Source organism: Labrus bergylta, chromosome 2 (genome assembly GCF_963930695.1).
Source record: "Labrus bergylta chromosome 2, fLabBer1.1, whole genome shotgun sequence".
NCBI lineage: Eukaryota > Metazoa > Chordata > Actinopteri > Labriformes > Labridae > Labrus > Labrus bergylta.
In genome coordinates, this window is record NC_089196.1 from 17,450,587 (window position 1) to 17,475,179 (window position 24,593).

The 24,593-nt window shown below is 38.5% G+C and overlaps 2 protein-coding genes across 3 annotated transcripts; one reads left to right on the forward strand and one right to left on the reverse strand.

Annotated features, from left to right (window-relative positions):
• On the forward strand, window positions 1–7,873 carry grsf1 (G-rich RNA sequence binding factor 1). Its single transcript, XM_020640778.3, has 10 exons — window positions 1–417; window positions 672–816; window positions 1,458–1,613; window positions 1,876–2,010; window positions 2,187–2,325; window positions 2,439–2,560; window positions 3,550–3,635; window positions 3,738–3,873; window positions 4,819–4,870; window positions 5,188–7,873. The coding sequence occupies exons 1-10, from the start codon at window positions 199–201 to the stop codon at window positions 5,189–5,191; spliced, it is 1,194 nt and encodes a 397-aa protein (XP_020496434.3). The 5' UTR covers window positions 1–198; the 3' UTR covers window positions 5,192–7,873.
• Window positions 6,657–23,640, reverse strand: rufy3 (RUN and FYVE domain containing 3). 2 transcript variants are annotated; one of them, XM_020640783.3, is made up of 18 exons: window positions 23,095–23,640; window positions 17,376–17,549; window positions 17,006–17,123; window positions 16,681–16,782; window positions 16,030–16,153; window positions 15,414–15,478; window positions 14,829–14,894; window positions 14,669–14,738; window positions 14,463–14,552; window positions 13,559–13,642; window positions 13,147–13,314; window positions 12,209–12,306; window positions 11,016–11,135; window positions 10,022–10,139; window positions 9,870–9,913; window positions 9,746–9,773; window positions 9,447–9,524; window positions 6,657–8,673 (listed from the first exon to the last, which is right to left on the reverse strand). In XM_020640783.3, the coding sequence occupies exons 1-18, from the start codon at window positions 23,345–23,347 to the stop codon at window positions 8,530–8,532; spliced, it is 1,944 nt and encodes a 647-aa protein (XP_020496439.2). In that variant the 5' UTR covers window positions 23,348–23,640; the 3' UTR covers window positions 6,657–8,529. The 2 variants fall into 2 exon arrangements, with proteins under 2 accessions (XP_020496439.2, XP_020496440.2); XM_020640784.3 differs by lacking the exon at window positions 23,095–23,640 and adding an exon at window positions 19,610–20,250.
• Window positions 23,641–24,593: the final 953 nt, after the last annotated feature.

Consider the following 24,593-nt stretch of genomic DNA (forward strand, 5'->3'; position numbering starts at 1 on the left):
GTTACTGTGACAACATCCTTCGAGCGCTGCTGCCCTTGACTGACCCACGTGAGGCAATCTAGCCTCTCAGAATCTTGCTTCGCCGGTATAGCTATCAAAAGTAACTAGCTGAAGGGCTTAAATCGGAGAGAATTGGTTCCAACATCTACTTGTTTCAGTCTTACGTTCTGCTCCACTTAATTTGACGTCCGGTTAAAAATGTCTGGCCACAGTAAATCGGTGCTGTTTTTACTGCAGCGGTGTGTCGCAGTTGGGCAGGTAACGTTGTCAACGGGGATCAAAACAAGGGGCAGCGTTTTGTCAAGCAAGTTAATTCAGCAGCGAACATGGACATCAAAAGCCCTGACAGTCTGTCTGCAGAGACCGTGTGAGCTCCAGTCTGCAGTGAAAACCAGCCAGTACAGCTTCTGTACCAAGGTGAGTGACACACAGAGTGTACTCACTTCATTATCAGGCAGACTGCATTTGTGTGTGCTTTACTCAGTTTGCTTTGTTGCCCAACATTACCCAATGCCTTGCCTTTTAAGTTGCAGAAATACCCTAAAGGTGTTTTGATATTAAACTAATACAAATAAACAGCAACACTTATGAAGTAGATTTCAGTCTATTGTTTGGTGTGTTGTAGCCTATTAGAAAAGAGTTTTAATCAAATCTGACCTCTTGTCTGACAGGCAGGAACATCTTGTGAAGATGAATACCCTCCACTGCCGGCCTACCAGACTGATCCAGAACCAGAGAAGAAGGACGTGTTCATTGTGCAGGTTAAAGGCTTACCTTGGTCGTGCTCGGTTCAGGACCTTCTGCAGTTCTTCTCAGGTGAGGGTCGTTTTTTGTTAATGTTGGCGAGCATCTCACCCATAGACTGCATATAAAAGTCAAATGACTCACCTGTACTTCAAGGTTTTCTTTACAACCTAATTAAGTGTCAATACCCTAAATGAAAAAGAAAACATTTGTATGAGTCCATATCTTATCTGCTTATTATTTTATCTAAATGTGTCTTATCTGTGTACACTCCTTCTGTTTGGAGCCTTCTAAGGCCCAAAGTAGCAGATGACTCTTAGTAATAGTAGAGTAAGATAGGAGGATTAGTAAGTGATGACACGTATGTGATGCGTTCCTACTTCTTCTCCTCCACATTTTGAAAAGATACTTTTCGATACTTAAAAGTTTAGCTTACTTTAGCTAGTTCCTTCAAAATTGCAATTACCTGTGTGGTGTGTAATTGTAATAAAATGAACCAATTGAGTGTGCTACAGGAATAAACTGTCTTTGTCTGACCTGTGGCTCTTTTCCTCCACCATTTGTCAATGCCACAAATGTTAGTTTTAAGTTTAACGGTTAATTGTAAACTTTGCTATGATTAAGAATCACTCTCTTGTTGTAGTCACATAGAAAAGATCCGCAAAGTAAAATTAGAAATGAATATTTCTTAACATGTTGTCGTCTTGTTTCAGAGTGTAGGATCCGTGATGGTGAGAAGGGAATTCATCTCCCTCTGGACCGGATGGGGAGGCCGTCAGGTCGAGCCTTCTTGGAGCTGGAGCACGAGGAGGACGTCAGTAAAGCTCTGGAGAAGCACCGGCAGTACCTCGGTCCACGCTATGTTGAAGGTTTGTCACTTTGGAGTCCCACCTGTGGAGCGCCGAAATACGAATACTGATTGGACTTTTTCCACGAGTATACTCTGACATCCCATAAGTAGACATTAGTTATTAATTTTAGGATGGATGACGGCTGGATTCCATAAAGTTTCCTCAGTTTCATCGTGCTGTAATTGTTTATGCTGACTCAGTTTCATACTTCTATGGCTTACTGGAAGTCTAAAATATAAAGCAGCTATCATTAATAAAGTCATACTTTGTGTTTTTGCAGTGTATGAAGTGTCCAACTGTGATGCAGAAGAGATCTTGAAGAATACCATCCAGACTCCAGCTGAGGACGGGGTGGTCCGGCTCAGGGGTCTTCCTTTCAGCTGCAATGAGGCAGACGTGGTGCAGTTCTTCTCAGGTAAACACCTCTCACCTCTATGTGCATCATCCAAATGGGACCACCATACTGACATCTAACTAACACTCACATACACTGAATGCTACAACATTTGTATTCCCCATTACAAAATGTTTTGGTGGATTCTGTGTTTTTAATTACTAAAGTTAAATTCACAGCCTGTTTGTGTTGTTTAGGTTTAGATATCGTGCAGAACGGAATCACCTTAGTGAAAAATACCAAAGGGAAGAATTCTGGAGAGGCCTACGTGCAGTTTTCCTCTCAAGAAGCGGCCAATAAAGCCCTACAGAGAGACCGAGAGGTCATCGGGAATAGGTAGGATGCTGCACACACTCTCGTCATGGCCACCACAAGCTTTATTACCCTACAGTTCTTACCTCACCATGTTACTTGGTTGCTAATTGGTTTGTCCCTGTCTGTATTTGCAGATACATTGAGGTGTTCCCCAGCAAACGTGCAGAGATTCGTACTGAATGGCAAAGGAGGTCGAGTTCATCCTCTCCTCAAACCAGCTATCAAATGCCCCTAAACCAGGCCTACCCTAGAACTGGTGAGGGGATTTCAGACCTACTTTTTGTGAAATGAATTGTCTTGATTTATATTTGGACACGTATTAGGAAATGAAATGTTACAAAAGTCAGTTTTTGAAATCTCAAATTGAAATAGTGATTTTTAGTTGAAATTGATAATATTTTTTTAAGTATTGGAGGGACTTAAGGACATAATCAGCTGCCCATTTACACATTTTTTTTTAAAATTAACTTTCAATTACCAAATTAATTTTGGAGTTTTAAACATAAAAAGAACTGGTAAAATTTGATGTTCTTGCAACCCCCCAAAATAACAAAAACAATTCTGTTGGTAGGCCTGCACAATGTTAAAACAATGTGTGATGTGGGACCATGTTGTTCAGTATTGTATCACCCAATATGAAGTGCAATAAATACACAACAATTAAACAGTGCATAAACGCTATAGCCCAGTTTTAATGTCAATCTGCTGTTCTTCATGTTTTACACAGTACCTCTGTGTACAAAGTGTTTCACCTGAATCCAAAATAAATCCAATAAGCAGCTTTTTTTTCTTCACAACTACACTGGCACCAATTAATCTGAGAGTAACAGGACGCTAGCTTAACCCTCATCATACTGCATCAAAGTGTTATGAAAGGATTCCCACTTAACACAGGCTTCCATCAGATAGTTAACATGTGCACATGAAGGGTGAGAGGGCATTGCTTATTTACATAAATACATTTTTCTTCTAGTTGAGATGAGATTATTGCAAATGATCGTTTCCCAATAATGTTGAAAGTGCGCTTATTTGCACAGCTGTAGTTTTTAGAAGAACCTGATGAAAATCAGTCGAAATGTTAATATTTAAAAATGTATTTCCTTTCTAATAAAACATCGGTAATATTCAGGGACTGTTCAGACTGTGGTTAAGCCAAAACGGAAGAAAATGAAGGGAAAGCTAATTCAAGTTTTTAGAGCAAACGTTTGTGTTCCCTTATGTAAACTGATGTACCTCCTCCATCAGGACTCCGTCAGAGCTCGGCCCCCCCAGTTCATTTCATCCACATGAGAGGACTTCCCTTCCAGGTTTCCGGAGAAGACATTGTAGAGGTAGAAGATTCTGAATAACAAACACTGAGATGTAAGAGTTGGATGAGTTGCTTCTGTAAAGATCTTATGTATTTCATCATGTTTTTGTTCTTCTTGTTGCAGTTTTTCTGTCCCCTGAAGGTCTCAAAGATCCTGATCGAATGTGGTCCTGAGGGGAGGCCGAGCGGAGAGGCTGACATTTTTTTCAGCTGCCACCAGGACGCCACCACTGCCATGACCAAAGACAGGCAGCACATGGGTGAGACTGTTAGAAATCTTCAAGTACAAGGATCACCTAAACTCAGATCTGTCAATTAATCTATATATTTTAGACTTTTTACCAAAATCTGATCCGGTGTTTGAGTTTAAAACTGCTCATCAGTTTTAACATAACTGTAATGTACGCACCCTAAGATATTGACTTATCACTGGACCGGTGCCTTCTTGCTTAGCTACAGCTCCATCTATTGGTTCAATGACCTCATGTTGTCATGATCACTCCGACATCATACCTAAACTTGTCAACCAAATGCAGTTACATTCAGGAGATATGACCTGCACTAGGAGTCTGAATGAACTTCAAAGGAGAGAGAAAGCAAAAACTCAATGGAACATCAAAAATGAAAAAGACTACATTTACCAACATTAAGTTGGTCCACAGATGTTCTCTTCCAAATATGGTGTATATAACCCTAAGTCGATTATGACCGAATTCAAAATAGAAGTCTGTGAAGTTGTAAATAAAGTTTGGTTTCTGAGACGCGCAGTTCTAATGTAACGGGCCAGTTCAACATCTGGCCAGGTTTTCTGACATGCATACAGGACTATATTTTTCTGTGTAACCATGTTCATTTTTAAGCGGGTGCCATTTAACATTGGACTTTTCCCTCTTTTTTATTAACTTAAGATGATTGTGCAACCTTGGTAAAGCTCTGCATCACGAGTGTTTTTATATTTACTGTGAGATTGTTGTATAATGTTGACATGACATGTTGGTGCTAATGGGGATCTGTTAGCACCAACATGTCTGACTACATGAATGAAGAAAGAAAGACAAACATGCAGCAAAAACAAGGATCATGTACTTCATTATTAATGCATCATAAAAGTGAATAAATGTGAGAATATAAACATCTGGAGCAGCTCTTCCTCTTTATTATTTACAGTCTTTGGCTCTAACATTTCAACGTTGTCTGATTTTCAGGAGAAAGATACATCGAGTTATTCCTGAACTCTGCTCCAGACTGTAATGGAAGGTAAGTAAACACTGAATAAGATCCAGAGTTTGAAATTCTAGCATCTTGATTACAAAAATAAACCATTTATGTTTCTTACTCTTGTTTTTAATGGAAGTTATAACGACTGTTCAGTGGTCAATTCTAAGCTGTAAAACAAGTCAGCGTTTCGACCATTCAGTTATGAATTTTCAGCTTTTTTATTTTTAAAGAAAAACACGTGGAAGTCTCCGTGCTGCTCTTGATGTTTAACAACTTTTACAAAATAAAAATGTAGATGTGTTTTGTTTTTACAAACTATGATGATCTAATTTACCGTCATGTGTTTACTCCTGCAGGTGAATGTCGACACAAAGATGCCAAACACATAAATTGGACTCTTGTATTTATTCATCGGCCTGACATGTACATCGAACAACAATAAATTACCTGGATGTTAAGACAAACTCTGCTGTCACTGACTGCCCTACAACAGGGGGTTATTTAGGGTTTCTACAAATATATAATATGATAGAATATATGAAGTCTCTCCACTGAATCATTTTGTACATTTACGTATATATCACTGTGATCATTTACACACACTCTGCTGGACAAACTGTTTTTTATCCCCCCCAAGAATTTTGTTATGCATTATATTTTCTATAAAAAGTCTTGTATTGGCATATAGTGTCAAAATATGTACTTTGATATTCATGGGCGGATAATATTGGCTGGTGCTTATGTATATTTTGGGGCTTTTGCCTTTATTTGATAGAGAAGGAAACCAAGGAGAGAGAGTGGGGAATGGCATGCAGGAAAGGAGAAAGGAGCCACAGGTCAAACTCTAACCTGAAAGGACTACAACCTCCTTTTATGAGGCGCATCCTAACCGCACGGCCATCTGCGCCCCTTTCATAATAACTTCATAGTCAATTAGTAAAATAATAATTTACTTGCTTGAAATCATAAATCATGATGAAGCAGATACCAAACAGTCAGTTTTCAAAATAAGGGAATAGGTCAGTGGAATAAGACAAAGCTCAATAAAAATAATACAGTTATTTCTATAAATTGGGTACACATAATTAAGTCAACTTTAACTCTCAAGATACACCTGAATGTCACCAGGTGAAAAAGATAGAAAAAGAAGAGTTTGATAGAGGCAGTGGGGGAAAAAAACTGAAAAGAAAAATACAAAAAGAGATGACAAGTAAGGGATGATGGGGACAATGAAAGGGACATTACTGCATTGAAGTATTACTTCAAATCCAAAGGTAGGCTGTTATGCAACTTATTGAATGCCAACTACCTTTAAAAACCAACAAAGAAGAAGAATGCCTGCAGGTGAAGTGAGAGTTATTGTTCTTGGCAGACAAAATATTGACATCAGCACCATCATTGGAAAAAATACAATTAGGTGTTGTTCATGATACAGTATATTTAGTTTTGGAAATCACTGAGCATGGTGAACTCAAAACTCCAAAAAGCTTAAACATGTAGAAATCTACTGAAAAGGAGGAATTACACTACACTGGTGGAAAAAGTATTCACTTAACTAAGTCGTCCTTTATTAGATAGATATATACTTTATTGGTTCTTAGGGATATTCAAACTATTACTATTAAAAACTAGATTTGAGGGTGAATGTTGTGTTGCCCTTCAAAATAAAAGGTTGCTTTGAGTGGTGAAAAACATTGCAGAAGGATCTTTTTTTTGATCTGAAATATGTTGAAGTAGAAAAAGGAATCGGGGGTGGGGGGGTGCTGCTTATCTTTAATAATTTAAAATGTCCTCTAAAATACTTCATGAAAGAGAAACACACGAGTAAAAGTGAATAAAAGTTTATTGATCAAAGAAGCATATCCATCTCTTGTGCTAATTGTCTTTAACAAGAACATCTACCTCAGACATTACACTGAGCTTCTAATTACTCTTCATATACATCAACAGAACATCAAAAATAGCTTCTATAAACATGACCTGATATGTCTACTTCAAAGCAAGCAGGCACAGAGCCGAGCCCTTAAAAAGGCTGAAATATGTTAAGAGCTCCAGAAAGGAAGTCCAGAGAGAAGCATGGATTCTAAATATGTGAATGTTACATTTCCAGATGTTAAGTGCTGTTAATAATCCAGAATCGGATGAAAATATGAACAGGAGATCACTTTGAATCACGTTTTGTTAATGCCACTTCTGGCTAATGACAAAAAAATGACATTAAAGATATATTACATCAGAGATATTCAGCATTTTAAAACCACTCTTATGTCTGTACCCTATTTACGAATCTACAGCAAGCAGCTAGATAGCTTAGCATAGCGTTAACACTGTGTCCCTCAATTTAAACATGACAGAATCTGCCTTCTTAGCAGAATCTCTACAGCTGCTTCCGAACAAATTCAAGACTCAACGAAACCTTGCTAGCTGTTCTCTGTCTTGTCAGTGTCTGTGATTAGCTCAGCAAAACAATTTCAAAGTGAACAGACAAATCTCTCGCTCATGGGGCTCCAAGAGAGCAGCCCGGGTTCAAGTCCGATCTGCGTCTCCTCTCCTGCATGTCTCTCTCCACTCTCTCTCCTGATTTCCTACTCTATCCACTGTCCTATCTACATGAAGGCAACAGCCCAAAAAGAAATCTTAAAAAAAAGAAATAAACCTAACTGCTCATCTTGTGCAAGAACTATTCCTTTGAAAACTATACAGCAAAATCTACTTCCTTCTGCAGTCTGACCCCCACAGCTGGATGTCAGGTCATAAATCACGATAAAAGACTACAGAGAGTCCAGCACTTTAGGATGACTTACATAGAACTTCAATAGCTATACTGGTTTTTGATTATTTGTAAGGCATTAATAATGCATTACAGTTTTTCATTTTTTCTCACATCAGAAAACTGAGTCTATCATAAAGCCATGTACATCTAAGATTGTTTTGAACAATTTCATAGTGTCTAAAAAGCTTTGTCAGCACATAGAATCTTACACAAAACACTGACATGTCTTTTATATCAAAGTATAATAAATTATTTGGTCAAAGGTGTTATGGATATTTGATTTTGTCAGTATCACTTTGAATCAAAGGACATGTTTAGCTCTAAAGTCTGGATGTAAACCCTTCGGTAAAGTTAAGGAATGAAAAGTTTCCATTGTAGATGATGTTTTTATGTGTTTATGAGTAACCATAGTGTACTGATGGAGGGTAATTTAATTTGAACTACAGAGTTGAAATAGAAGACGTTTTTCCTTTTTTGTCTTTTAAAACTGAGTTTAAAAATATTTCCAGTTGACCACTTACAGTAGTAATAATCCACTTAGTGGACACTTTGTAAAGTCAGTTTTTTAAATGCATGACATGATTCAAGTAGTCTTTTTATATCACTGACCTTCAATTAGGTGCTTTTAAACTTTTTGAATGCAGGTTTTACAAAAACAAAAAAACACCACTTCATATCAATTAACAAACTTTCTGCAAGAAAGGAGGAGTTACAGCTTCACCAGTATTTAAAAATTAAAACCTGCATCGAAAAAGCTCCAAACAGTTTGACACCGCTTTAAAAGTTTTGCGAGTTCAGAACTGGCAGGACTCCATCAGCTCTGTCCCATCGTCTCCAGCCATGAAGTCAAAAAGTGCATTTTTGCAGTGCCAGACGTACATGAAATGTGACTGATCTTCTCTGTGTCTTTTGGTAAACTGCTGCTTCATGGTGGTGTTGAAGCGTACTGTTGGAGTAACAGAGAGTAGCAGGCGGTGCACACAGTCTCTGGGAGGATGGAGGAAGGTAACGGCAGCTCGTTGGACACGCAGCTCAGACAGAAAACCCTGCTACAGTTCTTACACTGTTTCTACAGAAAGAAAAGAAGGGAGATTAAAAAAAACAAAACCTAACTCATTCATGTTTGTCTCCGTTCAGTGTGATAGTGTTGGAAATATGATAATGAGCACCAAAGTTAAAGAACAGCAGAGGATGGTCAACAATTCTCTTTTGTTTATTAACCAAAATGTTGAACCATTAATTTTCCCTCCATGCAAAGCAAACGGATCACTTGCACTACGTTTTACAGCAATGTATGTAAAAGTTGAGCTATTTGAAGTAATATTAAAGAGATGGATCCACTGACCAACAGACTTTGAGTTGTGGTGGTTGAACAGTCTGTTGTGATTTTAATGGAAGGTAAAACAACAATTTACCATATATACTTTTATAATAATAATAATAATAATAATAATAATAATAATGTATCCCTCCCACCTGCTCCCATCAGTCCTTGCTTTTAATTTAACCCTTTGTTCATAGGTTGGTTTTGCTTGTGTGGATATGTTATCTTAAATAACTCCAAGGGACCAAAGTGACCTTTAGGATTAAATTCTTGATTCTGTAACTGGTTCTGACTGGTTTCAGAGCAGAAGACAAGTTGCTTTAGAAGTCTCATACATGCTTCTCTTATCTTGGACCTTGTTTGCATAATGTATATTAGCTGGAGACATTTAGCCCTTGACAGATCCGTTTTAATATCCACCACTCGTGTTGTTGAACTACGAGCTGTTTTAATAAACACTCTTCTTATTTGATAGCATGTATCGTAAACTAGTGCAGAGACCTCTTTAATCCTCATACCTTTGTCTTCAGGAGGGAGTCCTCCTTCTCACACATCGTACAGACAGAGGGCTGACTGATTTCCACGAGGGATTCCTCCTTCAGATAAAAAACAAATATGGGTTTTAATTACCGCCATCACGGGAACACTCAAATATCCAGCGACAGCAGTGCAACAACGCTTAATGACTGTTTCAGGTTTAACTTCAGTGCATATTTGAATCTTCACAGTACAAGCTGATATCGAAATTTAGTTTCCAATCATAGGCAGTTGTATGCGAGAACAATTAAATATTTATTTAGTGCATCTTATATGTCACCTGTTCATCCTCATGGTGTGACAAAGACCTTAAAGGAAAAGAAAGTCTAAATGAATAAAGAAACTTCAAACAAAAATGTCCTCTTGTGATCATATATTCTTTAAAAGCTGTCAAAAGTACTTACAAGCTGGAGCTCAGACTTGATCTATCCTCTGCTCCAGAGTGACGCTGTAGGTCAAATCACACATATCATCATAGGGAAAAAATGTAGATGACAGCTAAAAGAAGCTGAGCAACAAATGTTTAATTTCTGCACATTTTGGATTGCAGGTTTACTTTTGGTATGTTCTCTGGTTGTTTCCTCTGAGGAGTCCCGGGCAGTAAGGGTGAAGAGTCTTGATGCTGCTCATTCCTTCGCTCTCGCTCTTTTCTTAGCTCCAGGTCAAGATGATACCTGAAGCAAGACAAACACAAGGTTGTGATGAGAAGTTCTTATACTTAATATTTAGTACATTTCTGCTTTATCTAAAAAAAAGAAAAAGATAGCCAGTAAACCTACAAGGAAAGCTATATGCAGCACTGAAGTATGAATGAAAGGGCTTCAAACTAGAATGTATAACGTAAGATAGGGAATCATGTGGATTCCAGCTTAAAGGTCTAAGAGCTACAACTATTAATATCAGCCTTACATCTATCATCAGTAATATAAATATAAAAGGGAATCTTAGAGCTGAAATCTCGGAAATTGTTATTTAGCGTTCTAGTTCCCTTAACCCAAAATGAAACCTACACAAAACTGATTTAAACTCCAAACAGAGAAGTGAAATGTTTGTATTTATCGATTGTGAAAATAGACTTTCCTGATAGCCCGGTTTCAACGCTGATTAGACTTGCCTGCAGAATTTCAAAACCGGACAACATGCTGAACACTTAAAAGTTTTCAAAAACACTTAAAGGATGTGTTTTTTTCTACTTTATGATCAGTTGTCTCAATAAACAGCAGGCCACCAAAGATTTTTAGACAACACAAAGTTGAAGGTGTTGTTTTTTTAGGATTAATAAATGAGTATTTTTAGAGGCAGGATGGTTTATGTGGGACTGAGCTAAAAAGAAAAAAACATTGTGTGTGATTATGAAAGTCGACGGACATTTAATGAAGTGCAGTAGTGTGTCTCATATACTGTATGTGTCTGTAGTAAGGTTTCTGACAACAATAGAGCTGTAAGACAAAGAAGAAGAAAATATCAGACCTGGGCTGCACAGATGATGATACTTGAATAGTTGGCTCATATTTTGCTATGTTTACATTAAAAAATCCCTCAGACCTTACCTGTGCTTCCTCAGCTGCTCCACCTCCTCTTGCAGACTCTCTATTTTATCTCCAAACTCCTGCTTGAAGAGCCGGTTGGCCTCAAAAGCAACGTCCCTCTCTCTCTCGGCCTGTTTGCATCTGGTTTGGGGAGGGAGGGGGTGGGGGGTGTCAGGAAAAACTCATGGCAAAATAAAAAATTGATGGAAAGAAGAGTGGTTGGAAAGAAATGTCAACTAAAACTGAAATAAAACACAAAAAAATGACTTGAAGATTAAGTGTCTGACGCCCAATGAGGTCAAAAGGAAGCGTTTGCCAAAAGAAGATGAAGCAGGCTGTGTTTGTTTCAACTTTTTATTAGCCTAATGATTACTACAGTTAACACCAATGCTATGTTCACATACAATTCAAAATTAATCAGTTCATTAATTTTGCCCCATTCTTCTTACTGTATCCTGATTCTGTCCTGTACCAAACACAAGTTCATATTTTCTTCTTGTTTTATTATTTGTTGATATATTAAGCACAGTCTCTGGTAGTTGTTGGATTCTTTGGAAAAACATTACAGCATGTCTTCTACCTCCCAAATGTCCAAGAGGTGTTCTTTAGCTAGATAGTATTTGAAAAAAAACTGTCCACTTTGGGATCCCTCTCCGTCTTCTCGTCTAACCCTTGCCAGAAAGCATTCATGGAGTATTTGTAAGAAATGCCTACCAAACTTATAAACCTGATGTGGCAAATACATCTGTCAAGGAACACAAGGAATAGAGGGTGCCAAAAATCAGTCCACACTACTCAAAGCTGATGCTGGAGAGCCACTGCAGGGGGGTTGTGGGATAAATGTTTTTTCTTTTTTTTTTCAACAACAAAGGAGCATCGTACAGAAAAGATAACATCCTAGTTTGGTTATTTCTATATTAGGCAGGGATGTATGTTTGTATTATGATTTTGTATGAAGCTGGGGAGCTGCTACTATTGTAGCTGAAGCAGCTTCCCTGCTGCTGAGTTCAGGTTTTTAGCCTGCTTCACCAAATGTTTCTCACTGATTCAATGATTAAAATGATCATGAGAACGAAAAAGAATGATAATGAAAGTGGAGAGGGAAACAAAATAGTGACAACCAGGATAACAAGAGGATTTGATTTTGTGAAGAAAACAGTCAAATGTAACTTAAATTCAAAACAGCAACCATGGCTGCAGAGAAGTGTCCTTACCTTGTCTCCAGATGTTTTACAGTCCCAGTCATCTGGTTTATTTTCTCCTCCAAGCGAGTGATGGCTTCACTCTTCTGTTTAGAGCTTGTTTCAGTGCTCTGAGAGATGAGAAAAAAATGTTGGTCAACTGGAAACAATAACTCAGTATGTGCCATTTGTCTCAAAAGACTTGTCTGGAAGACTTTGGTGATTATTTTTATATAAAAGATACCTAGTCAGCAGCCAAGGCTTATGTGTTTTATAAAAGGGGACAAAAATGAAACCAAACTTTGGAGAAACAAACTGTATTATTTCTGATTTTGTTTAAAAAAAAGTATCTTAGTCATCTGAATAACTATGGAGCTAAATGTTGTGTTAATGTATGATTTTTTCAATGTGGCAACATGTGCATAAAGAATAAGAAGGGACCAAGGATGGAGCCCTGAGGAATACACGTGGGTTAAAGGTCACTTTTCGGGCTACGATTCAAACTAGCCAACTTTTCCAGATAGTTCAATAGAAGGGAAAAGGTTATAGGTCATTTTAATAAAATACATTTTGCCACTTTGATGCAATTTGTCACAAATATTATTTATTATTCAAGAACAAATCATTGCTGGACTTATCTGACATGTTTGAAAAATGGCATTATAGAAATGGGTCTTAAATTATTTAAAAGTAGTGGTCAAAGCCATGTTTCTTCGGTAGTGGGTACATTTTTGCATGCGTAAGGCAAGATTGGACAGAACCAGATATTTCTAAACCGATTTAGTTAAAAATCCTCATAAGAAGTTCGGCAGGCATCACATGGTATCACTAAAGGACTTAATCTAGGCTTTAGATTTTCATTTGTGTCATAGATAATATTGTTCTTTGTAAAGCATAAAAACATAAGTGGGTCAAACACATTTATTTTAACTTTTGTGAAGTGAAGTACAGGAAGCAGAGTTTAGCCTCACCTGTGACTTGTGGCTGATCTGTTGGTTGATGACACGGAGATCTTCCAGCTGCTGCCTGAGCTCCACCAGAGAGTCCTGCTTCTCACAGATGTCTTTCTCCAGCATCTTCATGGATAATTCCATCTCCTGCTTCATCCCGATTTGCACCTCCAGCTCCTTCTCCACATCCTGCAGAGAGATCCGCTTTAATTTTAGATACACACTTAAAAACCTAAAGACCACATACAGGAACAGGCAAGTGACCAATATAACAATTAACAACAATTACACTATTAACCCTGTCTTCCAGTGAATATAAACAATTATAAGTTGAACATACATAAATTATGATGAAAGCTATAAAAATAGTCCCTGACAATATTCACATCCAAACATTTGAGTTAAAAAGTCCTCGTAAGAGCCAAAAACCCACCAATCGAAGCAAAGTTTCCTCTTTGAGCTGCTTGCGTGTTTCCCCAAGTGCTTGTCCATCTGCTACTGAGTCACTTCTTGATGCCTGAGAGACAAACAGTCACACACAAAGAAGTGATGTAACACACTCACTATCTGTTGCAGTATCTGTCCAAAATCAACATCCATATCAGTATGACTAATGGGGGATAAATCAAGAAAAATGTTTAATGACATGAACTATGTATGTTTCTTGTGAATAATATCACAGAAGAAGGCAAAATTCTTCAAGATCTTGGTTTCTATTGTCTTTGGCGCCAAATATGGCAACAAAAGGTAAATGCAGGTGTGTTTTTAGACTTTATTCCAACAGGATCCTCAATGACAGTATTCATTTCTTGTCTTCATCCACATATTACATTTGATTCTTTATTTTTAGATTTCACTTTTTGTGGGGTGTCATTATCTCTTGTTTTCCATATTTTTATATTATGGCAGGGCCCTCTCAGTATGCACATTCAATCAGTAGTTTTAGCGCTAGCCTCCTGGCTAACATTAGCTTCCTCTGCTCTCTCTGGGCTCGCTAGCAACAATAAATAATATGTGTCTTTTTGTTGCTTTAAGAGTTAATGCTGAGTATTTAGGTGAAAAATACGATTTGGTTATTGTTGCTTGAAATTAGGTTGGACCATGTTTTCGCTAACCTCCATTGGCCCTCCCCATGTGACTGGGCCCTGGGAAGGTTTCCCCTTTATCCCCCTGGCCTTGCTGCCATCTAATGTATGTGTTCCAGGGAGTTATCGTCGTGACCTTTGTTTTAAAATAGTAAACATTTTTGAATGACAAGAGAATATTACACTGTACTATACTGGATCTCAATATCAAAGGAAAAGATACAATAACAACAAAATGTATGATATATTCACCTTTCTTGACTCCAGCTGATATGAGCTCTCTTCCTTAACTCTCTCCACATCTTCTTGTAAAGTGATGATCCTGTTATTTGCGACTGCAAGCTGTGGAAAAAAAAAAGTCAGCAGTTCGATCAAACTTGCACTGTGCAGAAAAACAGGAATACTGAAGATATTGTAAAGACAAGTACTTATACAGAAAGTGTTTGTAGGCGTCTCACCTCTTCTGTTAACTTTGTGTTGGACTTTTCCAGAGCGTCCACCTTGGCCTGGAGGTTATTCACTGATGCACTAAAAACAGACCGAAAAAAGAAAAAACACATCAGTCAGAAGCTCAAGAAACTACTGAACAAGGTGAAGACACATAATCGCTCTACAAACCTTAAATGTCTATTCAGCTCTTCCACATAATTCTTTTGATCGAGTATTGCTGTGATCTGACCATCGCTGAAGGAGCAGAAAAAGATATGAATGAGACCACAAACAGCCGCAGGAAAGACATTGTAGTAGTTACAGAAAACCAAACGTGATCAAAAATGTAAACAAACATCAAAATGTGCCTCATGACAACATCGAAATATTGTCTCTGCAACTTTCAAAACAAGCAGAAAAACTCAATGTTATTAACAAAAATCACAAAATATTTAACATTATGGTCAGTCTCTAAAAGCTGAAAGACTAAGAGAATCTAAACTTAATTCAAATATGCCAAAAATGTCATCTAAGTAGTAAAAGACTTAACATTTTTTGGGGCATTTTTCCATTATTTAGATAGGAAGGTAAAGAGAAACAGGAAAGGTTGGGAGAAGAGAGTTGGGGAAGACACACAGCAAATTACCAGGATGGAACTCCAACCCTGGACGGCCATGGGGACTGTAGCCTCTACCTTGGGGCTCAAGCTCTAACTGATAGGCTAAACTGGTGCCCAACACCATACTAGTTAAAGATGAGGAAGGCAACACTCACCCCTCTGCACTCTTACTGCTGTGTCCTCCATCTTTGAGGTACATTGAAAAATCAATCACTCCGACCTGCAGAAGTAATTCACAAAAAAAATGAAAATCAATGACTTATGAAGACACACTGTAGCTCCGGTTTTAAAAGGCACAAAAAAAGGTGTATAATGTGTACACTCAGACACTTTAAATGTCAGCTTGGTATTGAGGACAAAACATTTTCATCTTGGCAGTGATGCAATAATTCTAACTAAATATTAAGTCAGTCAGTACAACCTCAACTAGAAGTTTGTAACTGGAGAGGTTCCACATCATTGTTAGAAAAATACTTGTTTATTAAGATGATGATGACTAACTGGAAACCTGACGATCCTCCTTGTCATCCTTTTCTTTGTTCCTAAAGTGACAACTGGTACGTGCACAAAACTGAGATTTCTGAACACTTGTGAAAGGGCTACTTGTTGTCTGCAGAGACACTACAGGAAAACAGGTAAAGTGTCTTATTTCACAATTCTTTCTTGGACATTATTTGATGTCTTACATGAGCTCAATTTGATTCTGTCATTATTTTGAGTGTTTCTTCACTACAGCTGTGTGTTTCGGTAGAAGTGAAAGTTACAGCACACCTGCGAGTCGAGGTCCTCTCCCTTCATACACAGATTGGCATCAATGACATTTAGTCCGACAAGCAGCCCAGCGATAACAGCTCCCTCCTCCTCCATCATCAGCGCATTAGCTTCATAGAATTCACTGTAGAGACGAAACGAGAGAGTTACTTTCACCGACCACACAAGTGCTTTTAATAGATCTTGTCTAACTCCACATAGGTACATATATATAAATAAGTTCAAATTACATTTTAAACTCTCCCTTTCCACACCAGAAGGCAAAAACTATTCAAAACACAAACAACATTAGCAAATTATTTGTTTATCATAGTCTTACATGGTTATAGCTATCTGACACAAATCTCTTCAACCTAATTTATGAAGAGCTTTAGGTCCACCACTCTTGTTGTTAAAGGTGAACACTCATTTGAAATGGGAGCAGAGGTGATGATTAGTGTGATGATTTTAAATTGTTTCCCGATTGTCATGTCCATAGAGGAACACAGAAACTACAGTTTTAAGAAGTATGTCCCTTGAAAGGCCAATTTCCAAAATGTCTTCCAGACAAGGCCTAAATGTCATCTTGTCCTCAAACAGTTCTCTGTAAATAAAGACATAACGCTAACTAATGTTTGATTCTAGATGTCGACGGGGATGATACAAACACACCTGAGCAGGTCCTTTCTGTTGATGATCGTCTTCATGTAGTCTGAGAGTTTCTTCTGCATCAGGGCCAGTCTCAGCCAGGCACGCCCTCGTCCTAATGGAGTTCTGTAATACAACACATAAATACACTTGAAATTACAACACAATACATAAACATGAAAACTTTACCAATCATAAAAACTTGCAAAAGTGCTCTGAAAGGGAACATGAGTTACCTTTTACCCCTACCTAACACCGTTATTAATCTTTTCCTCATTTTGCACAATAATTCTCAAGAGTGGAATTAAAATATCAACATATCTTCTCTTAACAGATTTAGTGGACTCACTTGAGACCAGGCAGGTCTTTTACACTGGCAGTGATCTCTCCTGCCTCAGGTGTCAACTTCTCCACCAGTTCCAACGCCCCCCAGAACGACTTGTTCTGCCCCAAGAAGGTCTTCTTGGCTGAAAATTCAGAGACAGTGCTTGTTGAGACTACTTGGGAGTATTTAAGGTCAGTGAGCTGTTGTATTGTGTGTTATAAAGGGAAAACTAACCAGGTATAAAAGACGAGTATAACATTATACCTTGACCGTTTTTACTTGATACATTTTTCGTTCCCCGAGTTACCGCAGTGATCAGAGGTAGAATTTATTTACATTTTCAAACTTTTCAGACTTGTAAGTATACAAATTGTCAGAGGTCTGCTATACATACTTTTCAGCCCATGTTTCAAGCAGTGCTCCATCACAACAAAGAACTGCTGGAGGGGTGCATAGTCAGAGTCCAGTGTGCGTCCGAGGTTCAGCGCAGACTCGATGAGGCCTTTGATGCTCAGTTTGGCCATGTTCATCAAGTTAAGCCTTTCGATAGCGATGGGATCCTTGGGATCTAAAAAGAGAGAACGTAAAGGAGAAAAGAATCCTTATAGATCTGATAGTAGTGACACACACTGCTGTCAAACTTCAGGAGTGACTCAGGAGCTAAATTTATCCCGAGCTGTTAAGGAAAAAAAAAAAGCTTAGTTCTGCATTCCTTCAACACAGCAGAAGTAATGTTCCTTGATACAAACACAACAAAACAACCAGGCGACAGTTAGAAAAGAAGAACGCTTCGTTTGATCTGCCAGAATGACACCTTTAACTGACTTAAGGACCTGACAGCCTTGTTTTCATTTGTAATATGAAACTACAATCACCATTAGCTTTGATGAAGATTAGATTTAAACTCAGTGATTTTACAAAACCATAACTTAGAATGATCAATGACTTCAAGATCTGCTAACAACGAGGAAAAAAAAAATCATACTGTGATTATTTTTGACAGATTGAAAACTGCCATCAGAATCTTTACTTCCACAAAAACAACAAATATTTACCAAACAGGACATCTCTGCAGCCCCACACTACTTCATGAACATCCAGTATTTGCCTTTTTCAAAGAATGGCAGCTTGTGTGGTGTTTGATAACACTTCTTCATGATGTGATGGTGTAATATTATGATTCATTGTGCAGCCTTATTCCTGGATCCGTCTATACATTTTTACCTAATCCATTATTTATACAAGTAGTTAAAGACACTGAGGTGCTTTTAGTTCTGGGTAACTATACCTTTCAGCATTTGTTTGAATTATACATCCAGGTCTGTGCTTTGCATTCTCATAAAACAGTATTAATGACTTCCAACACTGAATGACTTCAATCCAAGGGTTGCAGAGCATCAGTTTCATGCTCTGTATTGAAACTATGTGGAAGAAAAAAAAACAGCATCATTTTAATAGCTCTGAGAAAAAAGATGGTATCCAGTTAATTACAACCCACAGTGATACACCCAAATAAAAACAGAGATAGAAAGAGGACAGCTGGTTAATGAGGAATATTCTGTATTATGTTTCCTTTCATTTGATATGCAGACAAAATAAACCCTTAGATTGGACCATAACATGTCAAAGCTAGCATTTCATCACTTAGTTACATAGTTCACAGTTAATGTTTATCTTATACTACCTGCATCAAGCTCTGAAACTTCACTTCAATGGTAGCTCCATTTGTGGAAACCAGACATGTGGTTATTTCAGCTAAGACAATCAAATAAAGAAAAATACCACTTCAAATGTAAGGACAAATTGCAATTCTAGATGTTACTAAAGAAATATTGGGCATCTTATAAAATAAACACAGTAAAATAAGTCGCTGCATAAGAGCCTAGTGGCGAGAAATGATCCTACAAATGGGTCTGTTGTTGTTTGTTAATGGTTCTCCGTTACGTCCTTACAGTACACGGTTACTTCTTAAGAACTGGTGGTGAAGTGCTGAAGGGTTGACTCTGTTAACCGGCCGGAGACAAAAGTCTAAAATGCCTCCCCTTGGACCTGCCAACCACCAAAGAAGGCGTGGCAGGATATGAGGAGTGGAAAGCCCGCCCTGTACAGAAGAGATGCTGTTCTTCATATTATCTAAACAAAGATGAAACATAGAGCTGGATGAATCAGGTCACAACAAGCCTGTTCACAGCTAAATGTGTCTGTTATAGCTGCATCCTTTCTTTGCTTTTTTTTTTTTTAACCAAAAAAAAAAAACAGAGTGAATCACCAATATGTACATCTATTTCATGCTGTTTGATTGCTAAGATTAAGAAACCAAATATTATCGAGTAGTTAGTTGTTTACTGTTCGCTAAATAATTCTCACAACACTTCCTGTTGTTTTTTTTTTTTGTCACCCAGCCCTTGTTTATTTACACGTAGCATCCTCCTCCTGCCTTGTAACCTCAGACCACCAAACAGTCTTCCCAGAATCCGTTATGAAACGGCTCCAAAAACAGCACACATTATCAGAGTTCACTGAATAAAATGTGTATCGTCCGGGGACCTTATGCATCACCACGCCCTAATAGAGATCCCAACTGTGTCCACAAGCCTCCTCGGACGCTGAGCTAATCTGTCACATTACCTTCATGGGCCGGCTCTGGGTCTGGGGTGAGGGAGATGTCGTTGAGCTCGCGGAGGCATAGCCACTCGCCATCGACGGACACGCGAAAGTTGCAGAGATAAATGGTCTCCCTGGCGGCCTGAGTTATCTTGTCGGTGGTTGGAGTCGCGGTTTCGCTCTGAGGTGTCAGATCAGACATGATGACTCAGCTGATGCCAGGCCGAAGCAGCACCACCACAAGGGAAAATAGGAGCAGTAGCTTTTGTTTCCGGGAACCAGCAGAGGCTCCCAAAAAAATAACAAGTCAGAGAGGAGTCGACAACAGAGAAATCATGAGGGGGGAAAAAAAAGGAGATAAAAGGCCAAGTATTGAAGGCCTCAAGCAGGTGTTTCAATGGTGCTGATTTTCCTCCTCTTTATGCCTGCATCTTCTTCTGCCTCGTCCTTGTTACAACTGAGAGAAATATGTCTTGAGAAAGGCTGCCCTGCCCCTCTCCTCCAACACCTCCTCCTCCGCCTCTTTCCTCTTGTATTATCCTTTTTGTGCAGACGGGGGGGGGTTTTTAAAATGCAAGAGAGCACAGTGCTGAAAATCACAGCCCTCCTCCGGTCAGCTCAGCACCGGCTCGCTCTGATTGGACTGCCTGTGCTGTGCTGCAGTGAATGCACTGGGTGGGTGTTGACCAAGATGGCTGACAGTAGTGCTGGGTACAGCAACACATTGTCACGTGAGCAGCTGGTGCATGCGTAAAACAAGGGGGGAGGGGGATGAGGGAGATGGGGGGGGGGGGGGGGGGGGTCCCCTGAGTACCCAGCCAATGCTAATGATGCAGCAGAGGAATCATTTGTCTCTCAAGCATCAACAGTGTCCTCTGACCTGATGCAGGCTTCGTGTTTGACAATGCAATCATAAAAAACAAACACAATGCAGATAGCAACAGGGATAACAATGAGGCCAAATGTTCTGAATGTAAGTAATCATGTGATTTCACTTGATTCTTTAGTATGCTAAGTGAATACTGCATCAGTTCACATAATTATAATAATAATATGATAATAGGTCATAGGCACATGACAAACATGAGGGGAAAAAAAACTATAAGCCTAATACAACATTTGTCTGCAACGACAACAGAGCATTCTCTTTTCATTTCACTCAGAAAACATCCGTCACATTTAATGAGGAATAAAGTAGTCAGGACTAACAAGCAAACTTCAGATCCTCTGGAAATAGAGCTGAAATGTTCTATTGGTTGGTGCACATGACTGGTTGATTACAAGCCCACCACCATACATCCATCCATATAGACAAAAATGACTTCTGGTTCACCGATATGAAAAACCTTTTACACAAAAACAGACTGCTGAAAAACAATGAATGCTTTAGAAATGTTGTCCTCTGCTCTTAAATTGGTATTAGTTCAAACATGCAATATTTGCTTAAGCTACTTCATTCATGCTATAGATGCGTCTTGTTGCTTGCAGCTTCATATCGAATAAATATTTCAAACATCAATAAAAACAAGTCTTAAAATCAAGTAACTTGTAAATTTGACTAATTAGATTGACGTTTCCTCAAAGAAAAACTGTGAGTGGAATGGTTTCAACAGAGTTATTGAGGTCTTACAGATTAATGTGGAAGAATTCATTTAAATATAATGCTTAATAAAAAACCAGTGCAGGATGTTGCTGTGGCAAAGTCACTGTTATAAACTCACCATGTAACAATGTCCTTAGTTCAAGCGAGGAACCTTTGTTATAAGCCCAAGACAAACATCCATGTTGGTGTCTTGGTCAAAGTTCTTTAAAGAAAACATTTATGGGAACAGAATCGAAGGTTGTTGTCATTATTGGCCTATTTGTTTTGTCAAACTTCATAATCTCAATGCAGTCCCGGTCTAAAACATGCAGCTTATCCATTAGGGCTCTAAAAATGTCTCAATCAAGGAATTGTTCACATTTAAATTACGTGTGTAACTAATGGATGAGAAAATTCACACATTCACATTTAAAATCAGTATTTTGACCATGATGCCTTGTGATTCATCTCTGGGTTTGTGTTTCTGCAAACACCTGTGCAGCTTTAAAGAGAAAGTAGGTTTGTGTTTATTATACAACAGAAGAATGAAGCACGGCTACATCTTTCTTTACAAGGCATGCCTTCTTATTCACGTTCTTTACCGACTCCTGAATCTGTCAGTGTCTGAAACCTTCGGTCTCATTGGCACATTATGTATGAAATTCCATGAATCTCTCCATCATGCTGTTCTGAGCTACAGAGTCACCTTAAACATGAGCATTGTATTAGCTTAGAACGTTTTAAAACCAGGGTGAAGGATAATTTGACCAGTGTATGCACGTTTTAATACTAACCCCAAGTTGATCCCGCTGCTGCAGTGGTGGTGTATGAAAGTGTATAAATGGGATTAGTTACTTCAGATGGTGACATTTACCATTTAATTTATTGATTGATGTATTTTTTTGTTTTTTTAATGGTCTATTGGTTGATATTTGTGTTATCGCTATTTGTGCTGCTGGCCAGGAATCTGTCGTAAAATAGATTTTCCTATCGAAATGTGAATACTCATGATAAAATAAAGGCTATATCATACATATATAAAATACATTAAATTACTATTTAATGAGTGTTTTTCTTGTTTGATGAATGATTACATGACTTTATATTTCACTTTTATCACACTCGCTGTAAAAAAAAAAAGTCTAAATGTCAGAACATAATTTTAAAAAACAGTAAAGACAACAGTACTACTCAACCAAGTGATATGTGCCAGCTGACCATCAACTAAAACTTCAGACATATTTAGTTTCATACTGCGATATTATTACACTGACAGTAAGCATCGTGGGATACAATGATTACAGTGTAACCCCTCCAGAGTTATAAAACAAAGAGATTGTACTCCTATGCAGAGTTGCAGATGATTCATAGGCTACAGGCTCATTCAATATTTCTGTGCAGTTTGGAGCAGTAGCCCACTTCCTGTACATTTTTGGTTATCTAATGTGCCAATATGAAAGACAAATACGGCATTTCTCACAGAAACAAAACGCTTTAACGCTCAGCACAAGTTAACTGTGTGACTAAGCCACTGTTAAATCTCCACAACCAGTGACGTCGCAAAGCGTTTAACCAAGTCTGTCAAAACACCACATGACACTCACAGGAAATCCTCCACAAGAGCATGAAGTTTAAACCTCTGTTGAAGTCAGCTAAGCTCCTTAACTAGACCATTGACTTAAATTAAGAATTTCTTATATGCAAATATGTGTAACAACCATGTTAAGAATCAACTAACATGTCAGTAAGTGTTGTTAATAAACTTCCTGACGTGGGGAAGGTCTTGTGTCAAAAGGTGGCTGGGATGAGTTTGTTTTGGAACAGTCAAAAGTCACAACACTAACTGCGGGTACAGTTTGTTGTTGTTGTTGTTGTTATTAAGTATAAAATGACCTTAAGTGGTAAATTAAGACTAAAATGCTCTTACTTCTGCGCTTTGAGTCGATCCTTTCAATCTTGAAGTCAAACTGGCGAAGCGGAGTCGGTGACAGCGACCCAGCCTTCCCAAATCTCAAGTTGGAGGAGTTTAAAGCCTCCTTGAAGTAAATCACCGAGGTCGGTGACAGAGTGTCATCTGGACTGTCAGTGTGTCCATTTTCATCGGAGGAATTTTGTCTCCCAGAACTTTCCGAAACCTCTGAAAAGGATTCCCGAGTCAGATCTCTATCCTGCTCCGCCATCCTCCCTGTCGGGTCAGATTCACTTCATGTGACCAGTTGAGAGGACTGTCAGCCACTGGGCAGCTAACACAAGGCTATGTGCGGTTAGCTACTAGGGCCATGCACCGCCGTGGTTAGCAAAAAACAAATCACTAGATCTGTCAGTTTACTCGAAAATATCTCCAGTTATCCTTCGCCTTTCGTCCTGTCCTCTTGAGCCTGCTCCTGACCCGGAAATAGCTCGGCATAAAGGTTTTTTTTCTTCTGTCAAATCTGATGCCAATTTCGCGAGAGTTTGCGCGCTGTGTCAGCGATCCAGCGATCAGTTCACATGACCAGAGAGCATAAAAATAAACGAAGATGTGCCACTAGAAGTAGATCCAGGTTCGACGCCGTGTATACAGATTTTCCCATGATTCCTTGCGAAGGCGCATATATTTTTTTTACAGTCTATGGCGCATATATGCTCCTCTTCATTTTTTACATTCTCTGATCTCTTTTAATATTTCCGTGTCGACGGGGTACTCCGAAAAGATTCAGAAATACCAGAACATGCTGAGAAGTAGGCTACTAAATGTTCTACACATTTATAATCTCACTTTATTTTTCTATTTAGACTTAAATAATAACTTAAATAATCAAAGGGAGGGAGGTATATGTTAAGTGAAGCCAAAGATTTCTTGGTACATGTGAACTCAAAGTGACCTCACAGTAAAACTGTAAAAAAAAAAAGAAGCTGTCCCTAAACAACTAAACAACAAACACAACTACACACAAATGCCTGTCAGAGGGGCATAAGACACAGCAGTCCCCACACCAAAAGCCTCCTCTCTTCTGATTTCATGACTGGGGTCTACAGTGTTCCTGCACCATGTGCTGCTCATTGCCAATCAGGTTCACCTGGGCAGAGCTAAAGGAAAAAGAGAGAGGGTAAAGGGACTAACAGAAAAGGATAACATATACAGCTGTTACAACTGGGACAGTTCCTCCCAGTGTTCCTCACATGCTGTACCAAAAGTGGACAACAGGAGGAGTTACAGTGAAGATTAAATAGACATACATGGTAGAAGTTAACAGCTTGAGTTTAATACATTACATTGCTTTGTTTCTCCACAGCCTTTTATACTACCTTAACCATCAAACCTAAACAACTGCACTTGTCAAGTCTTACATTCTTTTCTGTAAGACTTTGAAATAACATTCATGCACAAGATACAATTTAATGCAAGTAGCTTTTTGTATAATGAAATAAAAGAGATGATTCACA

Bases quoted from the DNA above. Each gene is read 5' to 3' on its own strand.
- grsf1 (XM_020640778.3), top strand. From the start codon at position 199: ATGTCTGGCCACAGTAAATCGGTGCTGTTTTTACTGCAGCGGTGTGTC. The intron at 2,011-2,186 runs GTAAACACCTCT...TGTGTTGTTTAG, and splicing joins CGTGGTGCAGTTCTTCTCAG to GTTTAGATATCGTGCAGAAC. The intron at 3,636-3,737 runs GTAGAAGATTCT...TTCTTGTTGCAG, and splicing joins CCGGAGAAGACATTGTAGAG to TTTTTCTGTCCCCTGAAGGT.
- rufy3 (XM_020640783.3), bottom strand. From the start codon at position 23,347: ATGGCGGAGCAGGATAGAGATCTGACTCGGGAATCCTTTTCAGAGGTT. The intron at 14,739-14,828 runs GTTTGTAGAGCG...GTCTGTTTTTAG, and splicing joins GAGCTGAATAGACATTTAAG to TGCATCAGTGAATAACCTCC. The intron at 10,140-11,015 runs GTAAGGTCTGAG...GTCTTGCTTCAG, and splicing joins GAGCAGCTGAGGAAGCACAG to GTATCATCTTGACCTGGAGC.